At 36.9% G+C, this 19,900-nt stretch overlaps 1 protein-coding gene and 1 long non-coding RNA gene across 7 annotated transcripts in view; one reads left to right on the top strand and one right to left on the bottom strand.

The window, feature by feature from the left end:
- 5-ht1 (serotonin receptor) overlaps nucleotides 1-19,900 on the bottom strand; it is a 103,851-nt gene that overhangs the window by 10,000 nt on the left and 73,951 nt on the right. For 5 of the 6 annotated variants that reach the window (XM_077400891.1, XM_077400887.1, XM_077400890.1 and 2 more), the window contains exons 3-4: nucleotides 11,247-11,655; nucleotides 1,142-1,275 (exon numbers count right to left, since the gene is read on the bottom strand). In XM_077400891.1, coding sequence (XP_077257017.1) covers nucleotides 1,142-1,275; nucleotides 11,247-11,364 — 252 coding nt within the window. In that variant the 5' untranslated portion in view covers nucleotides 11,365-11,655. The remainder of the gene's footprint in view (nucleotides 1-1,141; nucleotides 1,276-11,246; nucleotides 11,656-19,900) is intronic. The other variant, XM_077400892.1, reaches the window with a different exon arrangement.
- The window catches only part of LOC143894544 (uncharacterized), a 31,371-nt gene continuing 14,052 nt past the window's right edge, over nucleotides 2,582-19,900 (top strand). Inside the window, exons 1-2 of the long non-coding RNA XR_013256126.1 lie at nucleotides 2,582-2,930; nucleotides 3,017-3,056. This is a non-coding gene — a long non-coding RNA (uncharacterized LOC143894544). The remainder of the gene's footprint in view (nucleotides 2,931-3,016; nucleotides 3,057-19,900) is intronic.

The raw sequence follows: 19,900 nt of genomic DNA, 5'->3' as shown, positions 1-19,900 counted from the left end.
AGTCTTTTTTGAGATTATGGCAGATAAAATTTTAATAAAATACGCGCATTAAAATTTCACGTGTATTTCCTCGAAATCACGACACATATAATATTAAGCGTTTAATTACGCGACGTGTTGTCACATATGACAAAGTGAACGTTACTGCAAATTATCTCGTCGTAATTACTGCACGTAGAGTCGAATTTTATCGCATAACTTTCGCGAATCGAAGTCTCGCGTGTTAATAAATTATCGTTGAATTTTTCTTCGTACATTCGTATTTTCTGTAATTCTCTTCATTACTGAAATATTCTCCGCGAAAATTTGTGAAACTCGAACAAATTGCTGCAGTTGATGCACCGCATTTTCTCAGGATATTTTGCATCACGGTGAGAACGTAAGACGCAATTAACAAACTTTCAAAGTTAAAAGAATTCCACGTTTAAGTGCTGAATCCTCGAAGAATGCGTGCGCGCTCGTTTCCTCTCTCTCTCTCGCACGGATTCTTTCCCAAGTACAATGTCGAGGTGTCGTAAAGAAACGCGGAAGAAACGAGCGTGAATATACGCGTGGGATACGCGCGGTTTCTTATACGGACGGTTATAAACTTGTGAATGGCTGCAACGGGCCATAGGTTAATGTTTAACAATGAGAGAGTGTAATGCGCGGAAAGAGAATGATACACTTCTATACGTGAAAGGAATGGCTAGCAGCTTGACTGTTCTACTAAAAAACTCGCAAAGTTTTTATTTCGCCAGTTCACTCTGTAAAATGCAGTAAAATTCACGCGTGTCCTTCAATACACGTGCTATAAAACGTATTTTACCGACGATATAGCTAATTGTTTAATCTAATGTTAAAGGTAACACTATGTCGGCTCGCTCATTTTACAAGTTAATTTAATATTTTATTACAGTTTTAGTGTAATTTTATAGAGACGCCGGTGCAAAATGTCCGTATTTCGAGATTTCTGGGATAGACATTCCTGCAATGAAAACGATGGTTATTAACAGAACGCATTCCGTTTTATCGCATTCCAAACGTGAAAAACTTTACGATTGTGGACGTTTTCTCGTCAAATATCTGATGTAGCTCGTTGCGACGTTGGTAGGTTGCACGATAATAATTCACAGTCTTAATACAATGATAAGTTACGTACCTCATAAACAGCTCCGAGAGGCATAACGAGGCAGGCGACCATAAGATCCGCGACAGCTAAACTGACAATTAAATAATTTGCTACGGATTGCAAGTTTCGCTCTAATAGGATAGCCGCTATCACGAACAGATTCCCTGTAACAAAAACATGTACCATCGTGAGTATATATAGCTGCATTAACGACAATAATGCTATTCTGCTCGTAATGGATGAGGAATTATTACGTGAAAATAAGAAAATATACATTTTTTAGAAGGGGATAGAAAGAATAACAGATAGCCCCTTAATTTGACAATTATATTCAATCGGATTTTTAAAATTCTAAACATTTATCGTGTAATATTACTCGTTATAATATTATCGGTTTAGATTTACGCTTCAAATGTTGTATAAAATAGGATAAATTTTTAAAAAATATCTTACATGTTTATATAACATGTATATTTTATATAAAAAATAAAAATACTTACAATGTATCGTTTTTATAATGTTTTATTAAATTATTTTATTTTAAACTTTTAATAAATATGCAAAAATTATTCTTGTAATAAAATGTCGTATCAAAGGGATAACACTTGCAATGTTAGAGGGAAAGACTCAATAAGATTTTCAATAAAATTATTTTTTTTAATTCAATATACTGTATATTATATTATATGAAAATCTCAATTTTTATTTCGAATTTTAGGCTCAAACTACGTTGCGTGCCACTGTAAAAAACTAGAGGCCCTATAATAACGATTGAAATAACTCATCTCTCTCTAAATATTTTAACGTAATAATATAATAGAGATATTCGTTCTATATAATATTTTATTCGCGTGTCAATACTTCGCGCCGTTAGGAAAGAACCTGATTGCCGCGTCGCGAAGTTAGCCGCTGTCACACGATTGGCGATTGGCTTTCCAATTCTCGCGAGTGGAGTAAAGAGTGAAGCGGCCGGTGTGTCCGGCGTCCGGCGTCGCGGCGTCGGTACGTAGCAGGGTGGCGCGATTGCTTCGCGTTTTTGCGTTTCTCTTTGTCCGTTTCGAGTGAGTCTCGCGTACGAACGAGGATTAGAAGTACCGAGGTAAGTGGCCGGCGATCGTTTTGACGTATCAATCAGCCCGCGCGACTGCGATTGATCGCGTCTTTCGGTACCTATACGTGATCGGCGGTTACCACTCCGCACTCCGTTCCCGTTCGTCTTCTAGCTTCGTCCACTTGTCGAGAGTTCGTCCGATATAATCGTCTCGATTTTCAGGACGCCGGGAAACGTTAGGGTCAGGGCCGTCAGGGCGATCGAGGAGCGTCGAGTGGAGCACCGGAGCGTCGAGGCCGTCGAGGGATCGCCGCGCCGCCGCGCCGCCGCGCCGCCATGACAGGTTAGTCGGGATCGCGCTCGCGCGTACTGTGGCGGTGGCGATATTCGCGAGACGACCGGCCGCCATGTTGGGCGTTGGGCGCGCTCCTTCTCTATATTCGCGGGACGGACGATCGGCCGCCATATTGGCGCGTTCCTTCTTGAATTCGCGTCGGGCGCGACAAGTTCGGAGCGCTAAGTAAATCTAGGCGCGAACGCGCTGGTCAATCCATTCATTCGGTCGCACGATTCGACGTCGATCGTCCTTCGGCGTGTAGAGTTGATGTGCGGGATTTGTAACGCACGTCGTGTTATTTCCAGCGTGGTTATTATTCGCGGGTATACGATGAGTGTATGTCGCCGGCGCATTGAGGAACGACGAGGAGCGTCGAGGGAATCGCCGTGGATCAGTCGAGAGAGGCGAGTGCCGCTCATCGGTGTGTTTGGGTGAGTAATTATTTCTTGATTATTACTTATATTGCTCAGTTCTAATTATACTCGTTACTTAATTTCTTATATTTAATTTGTTTCAGTCGAGAGAGAGAGAAGCGAGTGCTGCTCATCGCTGTTTGGGTGAGTGATTATTCCTCGACTATATATTATCATATATATTACTTATTTTTACTCAGTTGTAATTACTCGTTACTTAATTTCTAATATTATTTAATTTTTCTCGTTGAGCGCGGAACTTTTTTGGGCGGGAATTCGCTCGATACACATACCGCAAATATTTTTTCGTCGGCTTTAAATTCCTTGCGGCTAACAAAACTCTTGCATATAAAATTCCTTCAAGAAACGGAGTCCGATGCGCTGTAACTTCTACGAAATGCGCGCGTCGTTGAACGACGTGGATTGCGAAGTTGTTAAGTAAATTGAGATCGCGGCCGCTTGTCGCGCTTCCAACACTTTAATAATGGTCCCGGTAATTGGCATTGCAAAGGGCAAATTCGGGTTGGTCGCCATTAATCCCGACGACGGGCCTGAATGGCGGCAATCAAGTTCGGTAAACTCGGAATAGACGAAATCAGTCGTGCGTTCCTAGACGTGTTATACGGGCATGTGGATCGATCGTGCGCGCATTTACGCGAAAATTGTCCGAGTTCGCCGAGCCCATCGCCACTCTCGGCTCTTCGGCTTCTCGGGATCGTATCTCGTATCGAGTTCTCGCGCTCCCAGGACAATGCGAGGCTGTCGGCCAAATGTCTTGACCGTGACATATGCGAGGGTCAGTCGAAGGTAGCCAGCGAAAGAGAAGAAACATCTCGAGATCGGCGACGCGAAAAAAAATATCAAGTATCTTGCAAAAGAATCATATACATATATCATATACATATATCGCACGTTTTATATTTTTACGTATTGCGTAATCTTCGAATTTTGCCCGTTATATCTTCAAATAACGAGAAGAGATAGAATCAAACTGCACCGTTCGTAAAACTGCATGTTAAAACTTGAAACGTTTAGCGTCCCCGAATTGCTGTTCAATAAGAAATGCAACTTCTAAAGTGAATCGTTCTGCTCTGCGGAGAGTCGGTTCTTAAAAATGCCATGAAGAAGAAAATGGCAATGAGAATGAGATTAACTTTTGGACTAAAAAAGTCTAAGTAGATTACAAGCGCAATCTCTTTTTTGGCGGCTTGATGAAACTTTAGTATAATCGCGAAACTCGAAAGTAATCAAAATTTTGTCAGATTCGCGCGATTTTCTCTGTAGCGCGGGAGGAACTCATGTATTCGTAACGCAATGTTACATTCGTGCATTATATACGTAAACGTGCTCGACCGCCGCCGGTTTAAGCGTGTTTAAGGGAAGTGGATAGAAGCTCAAGCTACCGTGCACTATATTCGTGGATATTACATCGTGCCGTTTTGCGTACCGGGGTGTTTCATGTCTCTTATTTTATCCAGGCAACCAATGTTCCATTCAATTTTTCGCGCATAATAGGAAAGAAATCGCGCTACTGTTGTTTATACAAAATAGTGTTGTATTTTTGTAAATAGTAATAAAATTACAGATATCAGGAACACTACACAAATTAATTTTTACTAAATAATAATATTAAATAGTAAAATAGTAGAGTCGTTCGCAGGTAAAATAAAAAAAGATTATTAATTATGAGGATATTTATCCTCCATCCAGTTGGATTTCTGAGAAACGATAGTTTAATAAATGGAGGAAGTAAGTCCAAGGGTTTGTTTTCTATCGTTGAACTGGCTGCCCCATGGCTGTTCTAGTTCAGAGTTTATCTTTTTCTTTCCAATGTGGGTAAAAAAGATAAACTCTGAACTAGGGCAACCAGTTCAGCAATAGAAAACAGACCTCAAGTCTCTGAAGGCTATACATAACGCAGCCTAGACGTGCGTACTAATTAAATTTACTTCTTGGGGGAAACTACAATAGACTTTGCTTAAATTAGAGAGCGAGTCAACTTCTAGAAACGATCGGGACCACGTAATTCGTACTTTTATTTTATCTATTCACCGCCCTAAATCGACACAAACGTTCGACAGGATAGTAATTCTACAAATGTCGAGAACAAATTTCTTCCCTTTCACGTCCATTATGTTTCGCATTACGTATTTGCAAATACACAGCTCTCGAAGGTGGTTGTGTACAATTCAGACGCAGCTGGACGAGAACGACGGAGACGCGCGTGCTAGATGCACCGCGATTCAGCAGCCGTAGCTGCGGCTGCAGCTGCACGCTCGGGATGTCTCCACGGGAAAAGTATAACCGCCGCGGCTTTGACAGATAAAAGAAACGCGGGTAGGACGTTTTACTTTGGCGTAATTAACTCCCGCGAAGAAGGAGGAGCCGGGACCGAGAGATGTTTCAGCGGACTGGCGAGGATCTAAACGCTCTCGTTCTCGCACTCCATTAAAGAGCGTATTTGCAGCATTAAAAAAAAAGAACTCCCGTCCGAAGCTTTATACGGATAAGCTGGGAAGGGCTGTGAGTGGACACGCGCGTTGCGCGACTTGTTTGTCAAGAAATAACTTACAGTCCTGCAGTTTTTAATCTGCTGTGCTAAGCCCGGCTTGACGCCATAGTTCTTTAGCGAGCATTTTGTCGAAGACATCTCGGCAAAAGAATTTTATAATGCTTCTGTCCAGCACGCATTGTGACGATATCGATTGATGAACGATATGTGTATATTTATTGTTAACTTCAGCTACATAGCCAAGAAGTGGACTTGGTTTACAAATAACCTTAATCATTTATCCTTCCATTATTCATACACTATTATCCTAACTTACAAGTAACTATTGCACATATTGAAACATTGACCTTCTATGTTTTAATCCAACCTTCTTTTTCGCTCTTTTTTCTTTAACGCTGACCGTTGATGAACGATATGTGTTTTTATATTTGTTATTAATATAGAGATTTTGATGAGATTTGTAAATTTTTTAGTATGCAACAAATGCTATATTCTCTCTCTCTTTCTCTCTCTCTCTTTCTTCTACATTTTGTAATTGAAACTTAATCAGTTTCATGACATATTATTTCTTGACAATCTTAAAACAAAATTTGTTTATTGTTTAGAATTTTAATTCTTAAATTTATTTAACATTGTAAGAGAGACCACACTGTGGTCGACATTTATTTTGATTGCTACGAGTGTTTTATGAGATTCAAAGTGACGTGTAAAATGTTAGCGTGTTAAATGCATAAACCGATTTTAATTCTCAAATGGATTGAAAAAACGAGAATATTCTCTTGTTATCGCAGACCATCATTGTGTTATGACGGCGGCAATCATTTTCGTCCGCGAGATGGTTCCTATGCATCGTTGTGAGCGCACTTTTGGGAAATATCGCAAAACTCGACATGCGATAACGTGATTTAGATCGATGCAGCTTTTTCGGATGACGAAAAGATCCACAGAATAAAAAGGGGTATTAAGCGTCGAAAACACTAATCCTTTTTTCCGAAAGCCGAAGAGCGCTTCGCTAGTCGAAATGTATATTTCGCGTCGCTCAAATTGCGTGCAGAGAGATGATACGAAAAATTCATCAGATTTATGCAAACGAGCTTGTTAAGGGAACAAAAAATTACAGTAGCTGATGCTCTCGTCGCAGATAATAAAAGCTTTTGGGAATGTGGCTAATGGGAAAGATAAGTACACATTAGAATAGACGGTTTTGAGGAGATAAGATTACCTTTAGATTTTGATTCCTTGTAGGATAAAAGAGTATTTTGATGATAAAAAATTTGTAAAAAATTTGACGTAAAAAAATTGAAACGCGATTTAACGCGATTTAGATTTATACGTTTGAGTTAGTATTATCCTATTATCTTAGATTATTTTAAATTTATATCCTTCGTACAAATTTCTGTTTCGTAGCACATATGTCTACGTGTGTCTCTCATAATCTTCAAATGCACGATTTAACATCTATGCTAGCTATTTAATTATCACGTCAAAGGGGAAATAATGTATAATTTATTCTCGTTGTTTACGCGGAGATAAACGAATTTCTCACACGACCACACGTGCGATCGATGTAAAGTGGAACCTGTAAAACGTGGAACCTGTAAAACGCCGAAAACTGCGGTTATGGTTTGTTATCCAATAACTGTGTAGTCATGTAACTCGTTTTCGTTGCCGCGCCATAGGACAGATTTGAATTGTATTATATGGCCGTTTATTGATTAACAAACCAAAACCGGAGTAGATATGGCAAATGCTACAAGTGCGCTTTATCAATCGCGACTGTCGTCATACGCGCGGAAACTCATTTATTTTCAGGTATAGAGCGGCGACGCGTAAATAAATTGTATATTACACTCTTTGACGTTACAGCAGCCTTAAAATTAAATGTAATAGTTCACTCTTAGTCTCTCCACCAACCCCAATGACCAGAAATGGTTAATATTTTTCGTAATTGTTGAAGCAATATATTTTGCTGCAGCCTATAAGGCTACATTTTTTCCCCTAGTTTCATTGAAAATGCAGCCCCTAGTCTCACGAGACGATAACTATCGGAAATGTCTGATTACGTCTTCATGCAGGGTACGTTATGTGTTCGCATCGCATCGTTTAACCTTTATAGGATCGAAGGGCAAGGTAGTAACACATTCAGTTCGCGTCGGCGGTCTAACCTATTGGCTTGCTATTTTTTTTTTTACGAACGAACGAGATGCCTGTCAACATTATATACATGGTGTGTACCAAGAAATGTTTTTCTCAAACATGTATTTAAAAGTTTAACGCTAGTAATTCAATTGAGGCAAAGTATAATTGAATTAAACGTTTGATCTCTCTAATATGGATGTGCATATTTATACTAATTGAATTTCTTGACTTTATGATCTAAACTGAGAAAAAAAAGTTGTTAACTTATGACTAAATATTTTTAACTGATTATTATTTTTTTAATTAAAATATTTAAGTATTTGAGAGAATTACGTCACGTTAGATTTAAAAATATGTCGTATTTAATTTAAATATATAAATATTTTAATTAAAAAATAAGTTGAAAATATTTAGTCAAGTTAACAACTTTTTTTCTCAGTGTAGAAACACTTTTACTTTCACGAACAAAAACTACAATAAATATTCTCTCATATTCCACGCGGTGCATATTGTAAATAATATTGTTAATTCATGTGCACATTTTAAAATTATGCAATGTTTACTTAACAATTTTTGTGTTTTTTTTTGGTAAAAATTATCATTATATAATTTATATTATAGATATTTAAAGTATTTATTTTTTTTATTCTTTTTCAATCAATTTTTTATTTACATTATCGCGGAAAAAAAAGAACATGTATCACTATTTTTCGATGTCATTAGACCTTTCCGCAAATAACTGTCACTTTTGATTTCGCACATTCGTATAGTCATTTGCTTCCACGTGTACACTAATGACAAACACGAACTTTGTGCGAAATCACGCGCTCCGGTTGTCCCCGAAGAGAGATGAACGAATGCGGTGCAACGCTCATTCGAGAAGTTTCGCTCGATTTGCGGTGATCACTGTGTGACGGAAGGGGAAGGAAAGGGGATTATTCACATTTGCGCAACGATATTCACGGTTTTGTGCCTCGCCAAGCGTTCGGAAAATTTACCCTATATACCGGGGAGAGAAAGAGAAAGAGCAGGCATATCCGCGGCAGCTGACGTCATGTTCAACGAACTGTTAGTTAGCCAGTGAACTATACTAATATTGGAATGCGCTCCGAGCCTTATTGTCAAGTCGCTGGGGGCGCATACGCGTGTGTGGATGTATCCAACAGCTGCCGCGGATCTCTTTCGCATCTTCCTTGGTTACATCGTTACCCCACCCACGGCGTTACAGCGGAGCGATAAACTTACCTGTTTTCCGACAACTTTTATCTGTATCCCCTTTCGAGAAATATATACGGGTCCGCAGGGAGGCGGGAGATGTTCATAGATTTATTTCGCGAGACTTAATAGATGGCGAGTGACGCATCGACGCGAAATCAAAGCTTGCGAATAAACGATATTGATTATAACAATTGGCGTGTGGAATTTTATATCTAGATTAAAGTATCGCGTTAGCGTTAGCAGTACGTGGTCGAAGAGGCTCTGGTTAACTATAACAAAAATTAAATAGTAAATAATTTTTGCAAATGCGTGCAATGTGCAGTTAGACATCTAACTTTTAAATTGCAAATTAAATCAAATAAGGAACAAGATTCTACGAATTATTTATGGTCTAAGGTCTAATTTGCTTTTCATTTTCTTGAGAACCTATTTCACAAGAAATAACTTTGCGCATATGTTTATTCTGCCAATTATGAAACATCTTACGTAACGATTACAGACACATTAAGTAATCATAATACTTGCCAATCGCCGGCCGATATCTTTGACAAATATCAGCTTCGACCGAAGCTGACGAAAGTCATTTATCACGCTTATGCTCGTTAAAATGCCTTTAGATTGATAGTGATTAATCAGAGATTTTAGTATTAAAACGAGTTCCATTATTCTCGGTGTTGAGAAGAATCCGGGGGTGGGGAGGGGAGAGAGCCAGGTTGGCAGAAAAGGGTTATTAAATACAAGTCGCGAAAAGCAGTGTCAGCTCATTTTCCCCGCGGAAAACCCCTTTCACGCAAAGCATGCGACTAGATATCGTGATTACCGTCACCGCTCGGTGATATATTACACGCCCTGGAGATGTGTCAGTTGTCGAAGCGATCTTTGCCATTGTTCTCGCCGATGATTATTACCAACGGGTGGTCGTCTTCACGATGACGCTGGTGAAGATCGGAGGGGGCGAAGTTATTTGGTACTTGACGGCATATAATTACGACAAGAAGAACGATTAATCGAGGCGGTGCGAGCTCAATTGCGTCGCGGACACTGTTGGACCGGAAGTTTGGCATGCAAAAGGAAACGACCCATCGAATTTGGGTCGGCAATTTTCATTAATTACCATTGAGAACGTTCGAATAAGAACGAGAGATAAATCGACCCAATCGTTTTCAAATTAAGGCACACGGATCTTATTCTTTTTTTTAGATTTTAGCTTGAATGAGACGATTTATTATATATACATAGATTTAGCCGGTGCTAATAAAATTATCTATTCATCAAAATGTCTCCAAGACATTATTTCCACTCACTGATAATCAATTAAAAAGTGTCTTAACTTTTAACATGAACTTTTAAGTAGTTTAACTTAAAACTTATGTTGTTGTACAACAGTCTTTATAATATAAAGATTAAGACGCTTATGTTGATGCATTAAAAGATAAATTTTAAAATTATTCAACAAATTACTTTTCTGAATTATTTAAATACTACGATTTTTTTATTTAAATGGCAAACTTATGATATCTATAATATTCAACAGAGATGTTTGAAAAATATTTCAATTCAAACAGACGATTTAAATCACTGAATGCGCCATGTTATTACTATCGAAGTCTGAGCTTCGAATAACTCGCGAACTAACTTAAAATTTAGACCGATATATGATAGTCGACGTTAAGAGGCTCACTGACATTTTAATTGGGTGAAACGGCTATATGAAACACAAGATATAAAATTTAAAAAAATGAGTAATTGTAGTTAAAAGTACATTGTATATATTATATATTCAACAATCCGAATCTTTCGCATTATCAGAAAATAAATACAGAGAAATTGCGTGGTTTTATAATACACTCCGTGCGGTCGTTCTGTGAAAAATATTATCTCGTGTTACGCGAGTGTTTTATCCGGAAGAGTGAATCGGCATATTCATTGAATTAAAAAAGCAAAGTTAAAATATCGCGTAACGTAATGTATATTCGTGGTATGGGAGAACGGGAAAACGCGGCATATTATTTATTCAATTACGGTTCTCGTTTTCGTTTTCCACTATGATTTACAAGCGTGTACAGTGATAATCAGTTGCGAATAATTTATATACATGCGATGTAGGTATTTTATTTGTATTTTACTTTTAAATAACTTCTTAAAATATTTATCATAACAGATATTGAATGGTACCGAAAAATATTTTAATTTCTTTCACAAATATAGAAAATGTTGATTTCTTAACAAATAATATAACAGCTATTTAATTGCGCACGTACGTTTTACATTAAAAATTGAGGCAAATTAAATTAATGCGAATTCAAAGAGCAAATAAATAAAATTTTGTGACTAATATTAATTTTATAATTATCAAAATAAAATTGCAAAAATTTTTATTAAAAAAAATATTTATTACTACGAATGACGATTTTCTTTTCGTGGAGTAAATATTGTGTGAGCGGAAGAGAGAATAATAGACTCACCTACGATAGTGATGAGTATAAGGAGACAGAGCACGATAGCTCTCAAGATGATCGGTACATCGATGAAGACTGGATTTTCCACAGTTGCGTTCGCGGCTTGATCGACGTGAGCCTCCATTACGGCTAAAGTGTATTTTCCGTCTTCAGTGTTCGCTATTCATCATCTGGTTAAATAATGTATCATGGTCCGCATTCGTTAGAGCGGGTCCGAAGCTTTTTTCGTCGTTTTCGAGAGAGGCGGAGTCAACACCTGGCCGATAAACGCCGGTTACTCGCCTCGTACGCTTCCATCCCTATCTCAGATTTTCTCGCAGTTCTCATTTTCTGCAATTTTCTGCTCCGAGACTCCCTGGACTTTGAGGTGTAGATTTTTTTTGTGGGATGTCAGAGTCCTTTCGTACGTACGGTTCTGAAATAGCAACGTGGAAAAAGGTTTCGTTAAATTGCTGCTTTCATAGATGATCTTATATTGAAGAAAAATACTTACTTTTCTCGCTGACAAATGTAATGGCAAACACGATAGTAAAATTTTTACTTTTGCGAGGTCTCATTATAACATTCTGACATCTGACAATTTATCTAGAATTTTTTTCTAAATTCTTTCTATGGATTTTTTAATTTTTAAAAATAATTTTTAAAATTATTAATAATATTTCAATATAGAAAGGCTCAATCGTCTACGATACAGCATAATTGCGATATTGAGTTTTGTGTTAAATATGTTTCAAAGGAATTATGGGACACGCACGATCGAGATCGAGAGAATATGCGAGGTGTCATGGCACGTTTATGGTAGCCCGCGAAACCAATGAAATTGGAACAATTGATCGACAATTATCGGGATTGTAACGGGCAACTACCACAATCGACTTTGATAATGAATCCACGGGGTTGTGCGAAAAATAGATGCGTTTACAACAAACGCCAGTCGTGAGATTGCCTTAGGAGGTGTCTCGCATTCACTCTATTAAATTTTCCATTAGTGTCGGAACGTTTCATTAACTTGAATTCACCGGAACCTACTCGCCATTTGGTTTAAACTGATTGAATTTCCAGACGAATAGCATTCACGTTTGATAGCAGCGCCAATACATCGTAACGAGTTCACTGTTTTTCTGTGGTTTGTTGCGCGATTTTATTATTTCGATGAATTTTACAAATGATTTTATCGGAATGTGAATTTTCGATAAAATTAGTCTGAAAGTTCATCTCTTATTCTGTTCTGTTTAAAATTCCAATTCAAAATTTTACCTTATGTGCACGTTATATAAAAATTTGCATTGGAATTAAAAAGTTGAAATATGATAACTTTGATATTTTGCATTATATTAGAAAAGAGAAAGATCAAATCTCTCTTTGATTTGTTCCTTAATTTTTAAGTTTAGCTCTTTTTTTGTGATATAATTTATCAAGGCACTTTTTAAGACATAAAACTCTTGTATGTGTATCTGTATGTTCTCGTTGCTACCCAACATTAATCATATATACGGCAATATATACGATAAAAAGGTTAAATACGTTCTCATGAGGAAAGTCGACATTTTTCTTGCGGCAATGCGAAAAATTTGTCTCATAGTAATTGTTGCCACAATGGCTTTATGCACGCGCGACCGACTGCCAAGATCTAAAAGTTTTATTCCCACCGCATATATGACGCAACGTATTCCCTGCCAGCAACCAAAAAGTGTCCGCCCTACGGCTCTCTTCCTCATCACCATTTTTCGGTGCTCGCCCGTCCGGGGAGTCGAAAAACAACCGTTCTTTCACGATAGAGAAGTATCTCCCAACTTTCCAACAGTCAGCGTCGCTCGAAGAAAAAGCCCGGGAGCGCGCAAAAGCGTGGCGTCCGTTCGTGCGGAAACTTCAAAGGGGGATAAGAAAAAACGCTTCTGTACGATCGAAGAATAAAAGCCAATCAAACGGACTTTCGTAGATGCTGTGTTTCGTTTTTAATACTTAAACCGACGGAGCCTTGTGCGAATATCGATTCGTCAGCGCGCTTAACGAGCTTTGTAAATCGTATTCGGTATCGACCGCTTTTACTCTCAGCTTCAAGGAAGGCGTTTATTCTCGTTTGTTATAGTATGTCTATCATCACCGCGTACGACAAACAATGAGTATCTGGTTTCGTTAGTTAAGACTGGAGGAGGAACGAGGGAGAATCGACACGTCGGAAATCTTATTTCTGGGGAAAGAAAAGCCGGGCAAACTGTTACGCGATTAAATCGCGAGTTGCCAGTAGAGACCTTTGAAATTCACGATCGTTTGCCTTCGATTTAAGGCAGCCGAATCTCGTCGACGAAGACGTCTTCTTCACGGTGTTCTTCTTCTTCTCTCGGCTTTCCCTCGGCCGGCAAAGAAACGCGTTAACGAGGGACTGATCTCTCGTCGGAGAAGTAAAAAGGTTTACGTGGCTTTAAAGTTTATGACCGGTCACATAGGCAAAAAGCTAACGGTGAATTTTTTTTGAAAACAGTGCTTTTGACAGTTTAAAGGGATCTTAATATTCACAATCTCATATACATGCTGTGTGTGATTTTTTTAAATAAAATAATATGTGGACACACAGGGCGAAATATATATAAAATATCTGCAGGTCTTTGTTAAAACTTATGATAATAATTAAGGAAAATATAACCACTGAGAAAGAGATATTTCATTAATCTGAACGTAATCAATATTATTCCTTTGTGATACCGTTGATACAATGCATTATTTGCATTTATAATAATTTGGGATTTATCCTTCACAAATATGTATGTATATATAATAATCGCGAAATATACAAGAAGTGTTTGGCAGGGAATCAAGTTCAGATATGTCATAAATCGCTGCGTACACGTAAGTTTCCGTTGTTCTGCACTCTTTGTATACTATTTTTTTTCTTTTCCATTAGAAGATCTGCCGCGAAATTCAGAAATAAAACTAGATTTCCTTCTAAGTGAAGTGCACCTAGTATTTACGACGCCATAGCGTCGTCCATTATCCGGAGTTCCTATACTGCGTTCCATTAGTCCCGTGTAACTAACTTCTTCAGCTTCCAAGGATTTCACGCTGAACCGTGCTTATAGGATCAAAAGATTAGGTCCACGCGTTACGCCCGATATATGTATATATAAAGTATGCGACGGGGGGAAATTTTAAACTTATCCTCAACTCCGGAGAGGCGCTAAATTTCGTTGTAGCGTCACCGATTTTTAAGTGCTAAAACGATATAGTTATTTGAAACAATAAAAAAATAGACGAAAAAAAATGAACCAGTGAAAAAAATTGGAAAAATAAATCTATATATGAGGAAAAAAAAGAAAACTGGACTTTATGATTAACCGGGCAGCACCGAGTGATAGTGTGCATTCCGCGCATTACTCCTTCAGTAATTTAAAAAATGTTTCCGTTCTAATATTAAAATATGCAAAAAGTATGCGGCTACAAGGTTAAGTGAAAAAAAGAACGTGATTGATTTTCTATAAATTTTACGAACAGTTATATATACGGTTTTAAGTGGAATAAAACGGTAACGAAAACGTACGTATAGTTCGGTAGGGAGCGACAAGCGAACAAAACTTGTAACGGCGAATTGCATCCGTATATTTGATACAGAGATTCAATATTTGGACGCAGCCAGATTGTAAGCTTATACGCAAGTGCGGGAGTGATATGCGTCTAAAAGAGAGATGTTGTCGTTTCAATCAAAACCGACAGACAAGGGCGGATGCATCGCCGACGCGACTGACACTTGTGTATGTACAACGTACAACGATCCCCAATATTGCTAAATTTCCGCCCATTGACGACCGTTTGTTTTTGATAGCTATATATACCAGCATAGGCGTTAATCTTGTTATCGCCGGTCGACATTCATCCGAGACAAGCTTCAATCGCTTCTGTATATACATATTAGTTTTTTTCGCTGAGGGTTTGGTGATTACACGTCAGTATCCTGAGTGTCGATGCATTCTATTAAAATATCTTTGGATAATGACAATGAATATTAATTATTTATTGATTAAATATTGAATGTGTAGATGTGTTTTGTTAAAATTTTACTGCATTGTATCTTTCACAAAGTTCATTTGCTGTTATTAAATTAATAAAATGAGATTTTTGTGGAATAACGAATAATATTAAGTATCACTAAACTTTTAAAGTCATTAAAGTACTACCATTGCGTACATTAGTTGAGTGTATACTTTGATTGAATTTATTATAACAAAGAAATCGAAATGCTGTCAACATATTAAAATTTAATAACAAACCAAGCGTATAATTTGAAATAATAATTGATATCACGCTTAAATGCCTTATCGTCATTTTTTATTACATTTTCGATTAGCGCTGCTCTGATGCATTATTAAACTCCTATCAATCTCAATTACTATATCGCTTGAAAAATTTCAGTCGTAGTAATTTTCGAGCGAACAATAATGCTAATACACCCTCCTGTTTGGATGCGCAACCAAATTCGTAATTATGTACATAACTCGCAAACTACTATCTGTCAATGAATCGCAATATTTGTCGACTCATTTGCGACATTGAGTAAACGAGCTCGCTGTGACAAATGACAAAATGAATGTATATTTTTCGCTTCTCGTTGTAAATCAAATATTTTACATCCGAAACACGATTCTTGAAGCGAAAAATGATCGTTCTGCACATCACAGATTTTAAATATCATTAATTCCATCTATGTAACGTTCTTTAATTTATTGAAAGTATTAAATATTATATCTGTTAATTTTTTTATTGATTATATTGCATTGATTGAAGTAATATAGATTTGTTACCTTATTTGTGACAAGATGAGTAACACAGTTATCATGATATAATAAGCTATGTAAAAAAAGAATTAGCTTTATTCTTTCGAAATTACTTTAGCGTGATCTTGTCAGGTCGTTTAAGTGAAGTGACTCGTTAGTTGAACCGCCGCTCTTGTCATTTTATATCAGCTGTATAGTCATTTACTTCCATTTAGTCGCACCGTCGCTGGTAACTTTGAATCCTTCGATATCGCTGTTGTTCGAGTTATGAGATTAGGGTCGGCAATACCTAGGTCAGCCATCTTGGATTATGACGTCAGAAGCGGAGAAATATATACGCGAACGATTCTTGCGATTTACGTTCTACATAAACGATTTTACGTCGAGTAACCGATACATCGTGGTTTCCCCGGAGAAATAGTGAATTGTATACGGAAACAAGACATCTCAGGGAATGCAGAATATCTGTTGGGTATTATTATATCATGCACTTAAAAAACTGACGTTTACTTGTTCACGCGAGAGAGAATTGCCTTTAGTTTCGGAGATTGATTAATATTCATGCATGCAGTTTCGAGATTGTAGTGTGGAAGGCGTTAATGTGTCACAGGTCGGCAGGTTTCGCTTGGTGATAATATAAAGTGCAGAGTTTTATGCTATATTCAAGAAGAACCTCCCGTAAAATTAGTTAATAACACGTGAAACAACCTCAGTTTATTTTAACGGATTTTTATGGTCCATATAAATTCATATCGATTTTATTCTTGTTAAGAAGAGTTTTATGATAGCATATTGGTTCTTACGCCAGCATTATTATGAGATTAAAATGAATAATAATTTTTACATTATGTTTAACAAACTATATTAGAAAGCAAGGTATAATAGAGTGCTGAAGGATATAATTTTCTACAAAAATTAATTTAAATTGAAAAAATAAATACGTATAACAAGTATAAAAATATTTTTTATTTCAAGAAAAACTGAAATCACATAGAAATTTTATTATGGAAATTGAATTTAAGATTTGTACATGGATATTAATGGAAAATTGCAATGGAAAAAGTATTTGTAAAGTTTAATATTATATGAGTGAAACGAGTTGTATCGCAATGAAAGTTTAATGACTTTCAAAGTTATATTCTCTGTAGAAAGCGCTATTTTTCGAGCAAGAGAACGGGGAGGACAAGGAAATATGACTTTTTTCGCTTACGATAAAATACCTCTAATGCAATTGAAATATTTAATTTATTATAAAAGCAAAAAAGAAATATACATTTGAACAAAAGTTTTATACAAGTATAATTCGTAAGATGTGATTTGATTCGAGCTTAAAAAATTCGAAATATTAAATATTGTGTTGAAATAAAATGCGAAGGGCTATGTAAGATTTAAAAGCAGAAAATTCAGAATATTTTTAACTTTTTTGAACAAATATGTTTTAATGTTTTTGAATTGCAAGCGACACATTTTCGATATTTTGCTCCATGTAGAATATACGATTTTTCCTTTTGAATTATTGAGTGAATAAAATAAATTGCTTCTGCTATTAGAATGCATAAATCGTATGCTTAATCTTAGCCGCGGTTTCTGGATTGCAGTACATTACTGTACTTCGGTACTATGTTCCGTTGGGAATGATATTCGACATTTGCAATAATGCGGCGCGAGATGTTGGAATTTGCACTGTAAATTTCAAAGGCTCGTTTTGATGTTCAAAGGCGTGTCGTCATACATTATTGCAATGGCGAATATGCCGCCCAAGGGAGTTCTGCTGCGTCGGTATCGCAATAATGCACGTCGCTACAACTTTTGGCATTATTGTAATGTTCCACCTTCGCCTACTTGGCTCACATATCCATTTTCTTCGTATTCCTGTAAGGGACACATCGCTGATTTAAAATAAGAATGTTTATTACGAACATTTGCGTAATGCTCCGTTCTGAGTGCGTGTCCCTTTTCGCTTTTGTACATGTATAAGTCTCTAAAGTATTCTATTTTATAAGACAAGTTTTGCCGACGCAAGTCTCCGAGATACTTTAAGAACTACGGAAACAACAGTCAAGAAGTGCATGCGTACTTATCTTATACTGTTAAATTTGTTCTGCTGCATCTTCACGAATTTAGAAAATTTTATATAAAATGTTTCGAATATGTTTCAAAAAACTATTTTATAAATTACAATAATACATATCTATTTGATTGTAATACAATTTCAAAATCTTAATAAATGTAAAATTTTATATTAATATATCTCGAATAATCTATTAAATATTAAATTGATACTTATATATAAAAGAATGAAAAACGCCAATTTTTGTTAAGAACCAGAGTTCAATCTCATAACGCCCTGCTATAACAACGCTTTATCAAAAAAGGAAGAAAGAAGGTTGTAAAACCAATAGAAACGTCTCGTTAGCGTTTGCCAGTGTTTTATGGAACTATATACGTATTATACATTCAAGGCCTGTGCATTCTCAGGGATATTTTCGTAGCACATCATATCCGGCGGAATATGTCCATCGCATAACTTAAGTGGAATTCCTGATTGCAAAGATCATGAAAGAAATTGGTCGGTACACCGACGAACCATTCCGTTCAGATATGAAAATTTTTATTAAAGTGCATATTACGAAAAGAATGCAGCGAAAAATATTACGAAATATTCCACGCGCGTTGGAATAAGACTTTTTACGATGTACGGTTCTCGTTTTTTTTTTATCTACGAATAAACAATGAAAATTAGCACGTATGTATAACACATGTTCTGCAATTTTTTTAATATAGTAAATGCCGATTAAACATTTTGTCTATTTCATAAACAGGAATGTATATATATTAACACTCGAGAGTATTTTAATTATCTCACTTAACTTTAACAAGAAATTCATTATCACTGCATCTTGTATAAGAATAGGCGGCACTCCAATGCCATTGGCTTTTGCTTTTGTGCCGGATGGCAAAAGGGCTCAATCAGAGCGCGGAGATACGGTGAAATTAAACAGCCGTACCGCGGCAAGTGCTTGGTCGCAAAAGAGTTAAACCGCGCGCGTATTGCATACGAGTGCATCTCTATTCATTGTGAAAGCGGCGAATGCGCGCGATCGTTACGCGGGCGGTTTCACGAGTTGGTGTATTCATGATGCGATCGTGAATGCACAACCGAGCAGTCCTTTTTTATGATATCTGTTTAGAGATCTGTTTATAGTGCGGGCAACACAATTAGCGGAGACAAGTGAAATATATTCGCCAAGTAAAATGTTCCATCCTAATTAAACGCGCGCTTTCTTCCCTTTGATGTGATAATTAACGTTATACATTACGCGCCAGCGGTGGTGACCGTTACATTTTCTCTTGTAACGTACGCGTGATGCATATAGAATATTAGATGTTGGAACTATGTGGAAATGACGAGATGTGCAGACGCATTAGCGAAGAAAATAACGAGAAAAGGACGGGCCGCAGTTCGTCGTCACGCGTTTCGGTTTATTTCGAGTAAACGAATTTGCTACGTCTTATTACAAATGTATTAACTCCCCATCAAATTGCAGCCCGTGTCCTCAAATGTGTAGTAGTATTTTTATCGTCGTTTCGTTCGATTTTCGATTTCTCCCTTCGGAATACTCTACTTTTCGAAATGAGTCAAAGTGTCGTTGAAGATCGATCATGTTGTGTGTGTTTCCTTCTTTCGTAGTTGTTAAGTTAAAGATTTAAAATTCTAGTTTAGCCGTTGTATTTGCGCGTTACCAAAATTAATTTTAACAAATTGATACTGCATTGTGCGCAAAATAAAAAAAAAATAAAAACACGATTGTAAAATTTACGGTCGTCAGATTACTTTTAAAACGTAAAATTTTTGAATACGGAGAATACAAAACGCGGTGTCTCTTGCATATG

The sequence above is a fragment of the Temnothorax americanus genome, unplaced genomic scaffold (genome assembly GCF_048541705.1).
Source record: "Temnothorax americanus isolate GAGA-0224 unplaced genomic scaffold, ASM4854170v1 Scaffold14, whole genome shotgun sequence".
NCBI classification, from domain to species: domain Eukaryota; kingdom Metazoa; phylum Arthropoda; class Insecta; order Hymenoptera; family Formicidae; genus Temnothorax; species Temnothorax americanus.
The sequence above is the reverse complement of the archived record's forward strand: the minus strand, read 5'-3'. Positions and strand labels throughout refer to the sequence as shown.